General features: G+C 49.2%; 1 protein-coding gene across 2 annotated transcripts in view; it reads right to left on the bottom strand.

Annotated features, from left to right (window-relative positions):
- Positions 1–5,028: 5,028 nt before the first annotated feature.
- Positions 5,029–11,486, bottom strand: part of AXIN2 (axin 2) — a 33,283-nt gene continuing 26,825 nt past the window's right edge. Inside the window, exons 10-11 of one of the 2 annotated variants that reach the window (XM_017497326.2) lie at positions 10,434–10,601; positions 5,029–6,536 (exon numbers count right to left, since the gene is read on the bottom strand). In XM_017497326.2, coding sequence (XP_017352815.1) covers positions 6,410–6,536; positions 10,434–10,601 — 295 coding nt within the window. In that variant the 3' untranslated portion in view covers positions 5,029–6,409. The remainder of the gene's footprint in view (positions 6,537–10,433; positions 10,602–11,486) is intronic. The other variant, XM_017497330.2, reaches the window with a different exon arrangement.

Below are 11,486 nucleotides of genomic sequence, written 5' to 3'. Positions count from 1 at the left end.
GTAATCCTAGCACTTTGGGAGCACTTTTGGAGGGTGGGTTGAGTGAGCGAAGATCGCACCACTGCCCTCCAACGTTGGAGGCTGAGCGAGACTCTGTCTCAAAAAAAAAAAAAAAATAGACATTTCTCTACAACCATCTGATCTTTGACAAACCTGAGAAAAACAAGCAATGGGGAAAGGATTCCCTGTTTAATAAATGGTGTTGGGAAAACTGGCTAGCCATGTGCAGAAAGCAGAAACTGGACCCCCTCCTGACACGTTACACTAAAATTAACTCCAGATGGATTAAAGCCTTCAACATAAGACCTAACGCCATAAAAACCCTAGAAGAAAACCTAGGCAAAACCATTCAGGACATAGGCATAGGCAAGGACTTCATGACTAAAACACCAAAAGCATTGGCAACAAAAACCAAAATAGACAAATGGGATCTAATTAAATTCCAGAGCTTCTGCACAGCAAAAGAAACAATCATTAGAGTGAACCGGCAACCAACAGAATGGGAAAAAATTTTTGCAATCTACCCATCTGACAAAGGGCTAATACCCAGAATCTACAAAGAACTAAAACAGATTTACAAGAAAAAAACAAACAACCCATTCAAAAGTGGGTGAAGGATATGAACAGACACTTTCAAAAGAAGACATATATGAGGCCAACAAACATATGAAAAAATGCTCATCATCACTGGTCATTAGAGAAATGCAAATCAAAACTACATTGAGATACCACCTCATGCCAGTTAGAATGGCGATCATTAAAAAATCTGGAGACAACAGATCCTGGAGAGGATGTGGAGAAACAGGAACATTTTTACACTGTTGGTGGGATGTAAATTAGTTCAACCATTGTGGAAGACAGTGTGGTGATTCCTCAAGGACCTAGACATAGAAATTCTAGAAGATTCTAGCAATTCCATTACTGGTTATATATCCAAAGGATTATAAATCATTCTGTTATAAAAACATATGCACACGTATGTTCATAGTGGCACTATTTACAATACCAAAGACCTGGAACCAACCCAAACGCCCATCAATGATAGACTGGACAAGGAAAATGTGACATATATACAACCATGGAATACTATGCAGCCATAAAAAACGATGCATCAGTGTCCTTTGTAGGGACATGGATGAATCTGAAACCATCATTCTCAGCAAACTGACACAAGAACAGAAAATCAAACACTGCATGTTTTCACCCATAGGCGGGTGTTGAACAATGAGAACACGTGGACACAGGGAGGGGAGCATCACACACTGGGGTCTGTTGGGGGGGACTAGGGGAGGGACAGCAGGGGGTAGGGAGGTTGGGGAGGGATAACATGGAGAGAAATGCCAGATATAGGTGATGGGGGGATGGAGGCAGCAAACCACATTGCCATGTATGTACCTATGTAACAATCCTGCATGTTCTGCACATGTACCCCAGAACCTAAAGTGCAATAAAATATATATTTTTAAAAAATAGACATTTCTCCAAAGACATACAAATGGTCAACAGGTATATGAAAAGATGCTCAGTGTCACTAACCATCAGGGAAATGCAAATCAAAATCACAACGAGGTATCATCTCATGCCTATTAGGAGGGCTGTTATCACAAGAAACAAGACAAGTGTTGATGGGGGTATGGGGAGATTGGAACTCATGTATACTGTTGGTGGGAGTGCAAAGTGGTACAACCGCTATGGAAAACAGTACGGAGACTCCTCAAAACATCGAAAATAGAACTGCCCTATGTATGATTCAGCAATTCCACTTCTGGGTATTTATCCAAAATAACTGAAATCAAGGTGTTGCCAGGCGTGGTGGCTCATGCCTGTAATCCCAGCACTTTGGGAGGCCGAGGCAAATGGAATACTTGAGGCCAGGAGTTGAAGAACAGCCTGGCCAACATGGCAAAACCCTGTCTCTACTAAAAATACAAAAAATTAGCCAGGCATGGTGGGGGTGCCTGTAATCCCAGCCACTTGAGAGGCTGAGGCAGGAGAATCATTTAAATCCAGGAGGTGGAGGTTGAGGTAAATTGCACTCCAGGCTGGGTGACAGAGTGAGACTCCATCTCAAAAAAAAATATATATATATACATATATATATATATATATATATATATATATTAGCACTCCCATGTTTATTGCAGCATTATTCACACTAGCCAAGAAGTGGAAATGACCAGAGTGTCCATCAATGAATTCATGGATAAAGAAAATATGGCATAAATACACAACAGAATACTATTCACTTTTAAAAAAAGATGAATCGGCCTGGCATGGTGGCTCACGCCTGTAATCCCAGCACTTTGGGAGGCCGAGGCAGGTGGATCATCTGAGGTCAGGAGTTCAAGACCAGCCTGGTCAACATGGTGAAGCCCCATCTCTACTAAAAATACAAAAATTAGCCGGGCATGGTGGCACTCTTCTGTAATTCCAGTTACTCGGGAGGCTGAGGCAGGAGAATCACTTGGACCCAGTTGGCAAAGGTTGCAGCAAGCCGAGATCTTGCCACTGCACTCCAGCCTGGGCAGCAGAGCGAGACTCCATCTCAAAAAATAAAAATTAAAAAAATTTTTTTTTAAAAAAGAGGAAAATCCCGCCATTTGTGACAACATGAATGAACCTACAGCACATTGTGCTAAGTGAAATCAACCAGGCACAGATTGACAGATACTGCAGGATTCCAGTTACACAGGTATCCAGGTCAACTTCGAAGAATTAGAGAGTCAAATGGTAGTTGTCGGGGGCTGGAGTGAGGGGGTAATGAGTTGCTGGTCAATGTGCATTAAGTCTCAATTATGCAAGATAAGTAAGTTCCAGAAATCTGCTGTGCAACACTGTCCCTACGGTTAACATTATTGTATTGTATACTTAAAGTTTAAGAGGGGCCAGGTGTGGTGGCTCATGCCTGTAATCCTAGCACTTTGGGAGGCCGAGGTGGGCGGATCACTTGAAGCCAGGAGTTTGAGACCAGCCCGGGCAACATGGCAAAACCCAGTCTCCATTAAAAACACAAAAATTAGCTGGATACGGTGGCACTTGCCTGTAATCCCAGCTACTTGGGAGGCTGGGGCATAAGAATCACTTGAACCTGGGAGGCAGAGGTTGCAGTGAGCTGAGATCACACCACTCTACTCCAGCCTGGGCAACAAAGCAAGATTCTGTCTCCAAAAGAACAAAAAAAAGGTTGAAGAATGAAAACGGGCTGGGTGTGGTGGCTCACGCCTGTAATTCTAGCACTTTGAGTGGCCAAAGGGGGCTGATTGCCTGAGTTCAGGAGTTCAAGACCAGCCTGGCTAACATGGCGAAACCCGGTCTCTACTCAAAAAGTACAAAAATTAGCCGGGCATAGCGGTGGGCACCTGTAATCCCAGCTAATTGGGAGGGTGAGGCATGAAAATCTCTTGAATCCAGGAGGTGGAGGTTGCAGTGGGCCAAGATTATGTCACTGCACTCCAGCCTGGATGACAAAGCAAGACTGACTCAAAAAGAAAAAAAAAAAGAATGAAAACAGAAGGTAGAAACATGAGTGATCAACTAGTCCAGTTCTTTCTCCCACAAACGCAACTTACAAGATGCCAGGAACCCGCTCACAGCACCCAGAGGGTGGTGGTGCTGGGCCTTCGGTCCAGTTTGAGGCCCAAGCCCCACCCTCACCATTCTCAGTCAAGAGGCCTGACGATAAGGAAGAAAAGCCATCCACACACCGCAGTCCTCGCCACACACCATAGGCTGCATCTCTATCCTTTCGTCTTGGGAAGCAGCTTACAAGTCTTCAAGTGGGTGGAAACCCTGGTGTGAGCCCCCATTCCAGCCAGGAGGGAAGGGCACAGCAGCCTGCTTAGTTAGGGGGCAGTTCAAGGAGTCAGAGAGCTCCTCCAGCCTCTCACCAGATGCCCTCACACCCTCGGCTTCTTGGAGGGTAACAAGAACTCCACTAAAAAGACCTGCTTTCCCAGATCTGAAGTATGGCCTGGCATGGCAAGTGCTCTGGGTACAGGGAGGGCACGTTTGTTGAGTGGGCAACTGCCTGCCTGCTGAGGTCCCCAGCCACATATGAACACCTGTCCAATGAGCAGTGCAGAAGCTGCCCTGGTCACCTCCTCCTGAACCACCTGCTTGCTATGTTCCCGACACCCGACCAGCCCTGAGCCTCACCGATGGTCCAGGATAAAAAGGTCGGATGGGATTAACAGTCAGCCTTGTTGGCCGGGCGAGGTAGTTTATGCCTGTAATCCCAGCACTTTGGGAGGCCAAGGCAGGCAGATCACGAGGTCAAGAGTTTGAGACCAGCCTATCCAATATGGTGAAACGCCATCTCTACTAAAAATGCAAAAATTAGCTGGGCATGGTGGCAGGTGCCTGTAATCCCAGCTACTTGGGAAGCAGAGGCAGAATTGCTTGAAGCCAGTAGGAGGAGGCTTCAGTGAACTGAGATCACACCACTGCACTCCAACATGGGCGACAGAGTGAGACTCTGCCTCAAAAAAAAAAAAAAAAAAAAAAAAAAAAGTCAGTTTTGTTGATCACCTCCCAGAATGGGGAGAGTGCCTGGCTAGCTTTGAGTTCTAAGAGCATTGGCCCCACGTGGACGTTCCAGGTCTATGAAACCATCTGCTGAAGGGCTTTCACCTGGGAGACACCTATTGCGCTACAAATACTCCTGGGAGACCCTTATCTCATCCCCTGGTTCCTGCATCTAGCTGGCCAGCTGGAGGCAATCTGTCTAGGAGGAAGAGGCTGAATGGAGTTGGTGGAGGGAAGAGGACCCCACCTTCCTCTTGCCTTGGAGCAGGCTGTAGATAAAAGGAGATGTTATCTACAGCCAGCTCCAAGGCAAGAAAAGCCTCAGGCAGCAGACAGGTGATATGAGGAAATGATTTTACAAAACCTCCCTGCGGGTCCGGATCAAGTGAGGGCTGAAGGTCAAAAACGGACTTGGGCAAGGTGGGCAATCAAGCACAGGTGTCTACACATGAAAGAACCCCTCAGCCCCGCTCCAACCCTGGGGATTCAAAGACAAGGCCCATGTTTTGAAAAATATAAAATTTTAATAAAGGCTACATCTCTTAATTACAATAATTATTGTACCAAGTAGTTTTCCTTAAATGAACTCTTTATAATGCATAATTTACAGTATAAGTAGAACAAAATGCCATGACAAAAGTCATTGAGTACAAGACTTGTAATAAAAAGGCATAAAATATATTTATACATAAACCCCTTTCAAAAAACAAGGGAAAGCTTGAGCCCTCAATATAGGGCGACGCACGGAGCGGGTGACCGTGCAAGGTACAGGTACTGTACTGATTGAAAGTCGAGCACTAGAGATAGTGGATTAATACTCTCTTGCCGTACACTATATACAGATGTCTAGTACAAGTAACAATGGCAAACAGAATGTACAGATTAACTTAACACAAAAACCCGAACATCAAAATGAAGGTGTCTGGGGCAAAGGTGCTGCTGGGTCTCCCCACAACTGCTGGTTTCTTTGTGGGGCAAGGGGTAGTTCCTGAATGGCTGTGGTCCAATGACTAATGTAAAACCAAAACCAAAAGACCAAGGAACTGTCATTTCCACAAAAGCACAGCTGGAACCTCGCAGCAGTGACTCTGGCGGGCCTCAGCCGCGGTGGAGCCTCAGTCACAGGATCAACCTGGGGCCCCAAGGAGTGAGGTTCCCTGCCTCCTCCTCCGCAACGGATCACCCCATCCAACACAACCCCCAAAATGCTGATGATGAGACGCAACATGGTCAACCCTCAAGACCTTTAAGACAAAACAGAGCAGCATAGGGGGAAAAAAAATGCACCAATTTCTGCATGTGTCAATGGTAGGGCACCATTTTAAAAAGTCTGTCTTGACTTGGAGAGACGTAGTGCAAAGCGTAATTCCTCTTTTAGTGAAGAAACCATGAACGTACTCCTAGCTCAACTCCTAAGTTTTAAGTCAGAACAATTAAAACTTCCTCTTTCCCCCTTCCAAGTTTAAAGCAGCATATCCATAAACTGGGGATGGGGGAATCAGCTGTTCTATAAATAATCAGTAAGGATTCCTGTTCAGGTAAGCTCTACACAGTTTCTCTTAGTTTATGGATTTCAGATCCCCAGGAAGTCATATATTATGTATGGCCGTCTCTCAAATACAGTCAGCATCTTCAATAGCCAAGAGTGGTCATGTTTTTAATAAATAGTTCAGGCTTTTCTTATCTCAGTCAGTACCCAGCTCATGAATAATCAAAATAAACCTCCCCCCACCCTCCCGAAGGCCCACTGGCCGATTCTCCCCTAGACTTTGTCTTCTTCATTGGTTTAATTTTCCTTCAAAATGTTTTGTCGCAGTTGCTGACGGCCAAGACGGGTCACAAGAGCTTCGGCTCCAGCAGTTCACCAAAGCCAGACCCCAAAGGCTCAATCGATCCGCTCCACTTTGCCCAGAATCCGGCCTTCATACATCGGGAGCACTGTCTCGTCGTCCCAGACCTCCTCAAAAACTGCTCCACAGGCAAACTCATCGCTTGCTTTTTTGAAGTAATACCTTAAAAGGAATACCAGAAAAGCTTCTTGGTAAACTGCATTTTCCACATTGTTGAAAAGCAAAGCATGCCAACATGGAGGACTGAGGTATCCTAGGAATCTACTAGGTATGGCAGGCGTGCACGTACGCTGCCTGCCCACATCTGCTTTAAGTCGGCAGCTGCGACTGGCCAGACCGCACGAAGCAGGTGGGCTGAGATGATGAAGGCAGGGCATGCTGTGAGCGGCAGTCTGGGCTGGGCCTGCCACCTGCAATCCTCGGCCCAGCGCCTCTGCTGCTCCTGACACACATACACTGTGAAGAGCAGAGCTGCTGCTTTCTCTCCCAGACTTTTTCAGCAGCGGGGTGGGGTGGGGGGCGGGCGGGAAGGACAAATGCCTGCAGTTCCTTTGCAGTAGCAGCCAAGCGGGTCCTTCAAAGAGACTCCAGACTTATCTCCAGGTTCAGCCATCCTGAACCTGCCACCTGGAGAGCCGGAACCTGCCGAGGTCTGTGAGACTTCCCGATAGCTATGCAGTCCCGCGGCCTCTCAGCCTTCCCATCCTTCAGGGCCCAAGTGCAATGCTCCTGGATGGCCCTGGCACAGCCACACGAGAAGCCAGCCAGCCCGGCGCAGCTTCCCAGGGTCCAACAGACGGCACTGGCCCATGATGCCCTCCCTTCTCCTCCCCATTTCCATGCCTCTTCTCCCATCCCACCCCTCCAGGGTCAAACACCAAAGGCCCTTCTATTATGCCCGTTGATTAAAGACTCCTTTTATCCCTCCCCAGCGCTCTTTCTTCTGAGGCTGTTTAATTGTACAGATGCAAATGCCTGGCCTCTCCCTAGGAGCGTCCTCTCAGGCCAGGCCCACCCCCAAACCCCTTCTGAGGAAATTAAGCAAGGGCCTCTTCCTTCCCTGTCCCCAGCCAAGGGAGACCTCTCAGAGGGATTAAACTTGCCCCTGCAAGCTGTCATTTCCAGCCCATAAAGGCCACTCACAGAGGGAAGGTCACAGTCCCCTGGGGGGATGGGAGAACCTTTCAAACATTTAATTGTGTCTCAGGGTTATGGTTGGGCTTTGTTTTTGTCTTTTCTCTTTAAAAAGAAAAAAATTAACTCCCCTTGGTTAGAACTCCACTTTTTTCCTCTTTAATAAAGGCAAGCCAAATACTTTCGTAGGAGATAAGGCTAAATACAGTGAACAGCTGGGTTCAGTCAAGGTTCTTTGTTTTCAGCATTCCTGACCCAGCTAATGCATTAGGGTGAACAACGGCATGGCTCTGACTGGGCAGCGCTGAAGATGCTCCATGCCAAGGGGTCAAAATTCTCAGGGGAGCCTGAGAGGAGACAGTGAGAAAATAGGGAGGGGCCCTGTGCACAGGAGACCCGGGACAGTGGGGGGAGTCACTTTTCCAAAAACGAGGCTCAAATCTCAACACCACCCTCCATCAGACCCCTTTGGCCCCAGCTCCAACGACCCCTCCGGGGTTTACCAAGTTGGGCTTTCACAGCATGTCTGAGCAAACACGAGGCGACCTTTTACATAATTGCAACCTCCTCCAGAGAGGAGAGAGGCCACATTCTCTCGGCCCCACCCCCAGGACTTCAAACACACTGCACTGCCCTCATTTTCTCCAAGAAACTGGCTTTTCCACTGCAACATGCTTTATGTGGCAAACTTTGCTTTCTTCTGACATCTGGCACCAATAGCATCTGGCGTGTCTGAAGGGCCTGTTTGCTTTTTGAACTCCTGCCATGTTGAGATTACTCAACGCATCCCAGGTCCCCCACCTCCCACCCCTGCCCCACAGCCCCAACCTCACTGGGTCTTTTTTTTACTTTTTTGAAGGGTGGGGGGATGTATTTGTACAAATTGAGATGTCGAAGCACTAGCCCTGCTGAGAGGGTGAGACGTGACACCCTGTGTCCCTATCCCCCCGGGAGGGCACTGAGTCCAGCTCTGGCCCTGCAGAGATAAGACAGCTAGGAGGGCCTTCCCACAGCCTGATCCAATCAGGAAAGAATTTGAGAGTCTTTGAGAGTTGACCATTTGTACAAGTCTTTGTGCATTAGAGGGGAGGGAGGGCTTCAAAGCCAGGCTTATTAACTGTGCCTTAGGAAAAAAAAAAAAAAAAAATCAGAGCCAGATGTGGTGGCCAGAGCCGCTGAAGGAGGCACCTTCCCTGCACGCCTCTGCCAGCGCCACAGGCTTCTCTCCCGGGGTCACCTGCAGCTCCTCTCCAAGTCCAGCCAAGACAAAGCCAAAATCCAAGTGAATCCCCAGAGGGACACACTTGTGTAATTAGCTTCACCTTGTGTCTTTTCAAGATAAAAGCAGCAGCAGCCAGGCCTATCCCCCATCCCCTTGACACCTTTTCACAATTGTTTCTGCCCAGGTGTAAAAGGGGAATTGACCAGCGACACACCCTGCTGGTCAATCACCTCTAGGGGCTCAGTCCAACCTCCACCCACCCGCTGCGAAGAGAATCCAGCCCCTGCCCAAACTCACTCCCAGATGAAGGTGGCTGGTGAAACTCCACAGGGCCTGCTCTAGAGGGGAGGGTGTCTCAGAGCCCGCAGGTGACTCGCCCACATCCAGGAGCCCGTGCCCACCTGGCAGGTTACTAAGTGCTAGTCAGAGTTCTCCACTCACACCCCTGGCTATGGTGGCGGCACTGGGTTAAAGCCTACTGGGCATGGGTTGCGGTCCCGCACCGGCCTGCAGCACACAGCTGAACTCTCAGTGTAGACCCCAGAACAAGCACCTCCTTAAACTAATGTGTCCCTATCTCACTCTGGTCCGGGCCTGAAGCCCTAAAGCTGAGACAGAACTGGAGCAGAACCTACATGTTCTCTTGAGCTACAGGCCATGGAGAGGGCTAAGGGGGGGCCCGGGTGAACTGAGGCAGAGCCATCACCTGCTCATTACCAGGAAAGTGATCAACAGATGCAGAAGTGGCCTAGGGCTGGCCCTCATTCTCAGCTCCTGAATCCTCTCAAGGGCCTAAAAGGTCAGCGTGGATCTTCTCCAGGGCACCTCTGTCCACTTTGCAGACAAGGTAAGGAGGCCCGGAAGTTCCCTTCCTGAGGCCCCTGCAGGGGAGAAGGCAGTGAGGCCCAGGGCAGGAAGAAGAGCCTGCCCTATTCACCCTGTGCCCACCCACAGGTCCAGCCCCTTCTTAGTTATGGACAAAAGCGCATCCCTGCTTCAAATGGCCCATAAAAACCAGGGAGGCAGCTCTCCAGGTGGAAAGGCAGGCTAAGAAAAACACTGCTGACTTTTCCCAGCCAGGGCCTCTGACTATTTGGAGCCTTCAATGTGAGGGTCTCTCCTAAACCCGAGGCAGAAGAGCCATGCTTCTACTCCCTCCTCCTAATCAAGTGTGCCTGTCCCTCTTTTTCCTCCTCCCACCCTGCTCACCCAAGGGCTGCTCCATTGCGAGTAAAGCCTCTGCAGGGTAGCCTGAGCCCCTCTCCTCCTGTTGGAGCAAAGACAAAGCCAAGACACAGCCAGGGTGAGGGATTTAGGGGTGCACTGTTGTCCCCAGAGCAGTTGAGGAGCTGACAGAAAATTACTCTTTGGCCTCCTGAAGAGACACGAACCTGACTTCCATCCCTATTGAGATACTCCTTTTCTCCTCAATCTGGTTCACCTGGTGGAAATGGCCAGGTCCCCAGAGAACCCTCCACGCAGCCTCCCTCTTGCAGCTGCTGCTTCATCATTGCTGCTGGTGGTGAGGGGAGAGAGGAAATGAGAAGGAGCCTACTTGTCACCGGCAGCCTCCCCCAGCGCCTGCACAGCCCCCTCCCACCCTGCCCCGCCCAGGTCTGCTCAACCAGGGGAGCGGCTCCAAGCTCTGGCTCTTGGCTCTGAGCAAACAAACTGAGAGCAGAAAAAAGCCACAGGACTCTTACCTATAATTTCCCTTTTTGCTGAGCTGCTCTTTAAAGTGGCCCAGGGTCAAACTCTGAGCCTTCAGCATCCTCCGGTATGGAATTTCTTCCCCACAGAAAAAGTAAGTGACAACCAACTCACTGGCCTGGAGCGCGTGGACACCTGCCAGCTTCTTTGGCTCTTTGTGACTGAAAATAAGACAGAGTGGAACAAGTTCAGCATTTTAAAGCAGACACATATCTAAAGCAAATACAAACGTGCACACATGTGCACAAGTGGCAGGGTAGCTGAACGCTAGGGCTGCAGTTGTAAGCCCCAAGTGGGGGCTGGGGCAGAGCCCTACATCCCAGAGGCAGCCAGCTCTGGGGGACACGCAGGCCAACCCTACACGCTTTGCATGGAGCACGCAGAAAAGGATGCTTTCCTTTTGGCTACACAGAGTGATACCATTTCCCCACTGCCACCAAAGGAAGGCATACAGCAGGCTCTTTCAGCTTAGCATCATGGGGTACTTCCTCAAGAAGATGAGAGAAGAGAAATTATCAAAGAGATGCTGGGTCTCACCTGGACTGACAGTGCTGAAGAGACAAAGCAGAGCAGGACAGCCCTGAGGATGGCATGAACTCTGAATGTCTAAAGCCCACCCCTTATTCCCGCAGAATGAGAACAACTAACGGGGGTTATCCCACAGTGATGTTCACGTCCCCATTTGTTCTGAGAGTTTGCAGAGTGGCTTGAAAAAAAAGCTGCTGGCTGGGCGTGGTGGCTCACACCTGTAATCCCAGCACTCTGGGAGGCTCAGGTGGGCGGATCATTTGAGGCCAAGAGTTTGAGACCAGTCTGGCCAACATGGTGAAACCTCGTCCCTACTAAAAATACAAAAAATGAGCTGGGCATGGTGGTGGGCACCTGTAATCCCAGCTACTCCAGAGTCTGAGGCAGGAGAATCACTGAACCTCGGAGGCAGAGGTTGCAGTGAGCCAAGATTGCTCCACTGCATTCCAGCCTGGGCAGAAGAGCGGGATTCCGTCTCCAAAAAAAAAAAAAAAGGAAAAAAAGCAGCTGGGCCGGAC

This window comes from Cebus imitator, unplaced genomic scaffold (assembly GCF_001604975.1).
Source record: "Cebus imitator isolate Cc_AM_T3 unplaced genomic scaffold, Cebus_imitator-1.0 Scaffold229, whole genome shotgun sequence".
NCBI lineage: Eukaryota > Metazoa > Chordata > Mammalia > Primates > Cebidae > Cebus > Cebus imitator.
Note: the sequence above shows the minus strand (reverse complement) of the source record. Positions and strands in the feature narration are given on the sequence as shown.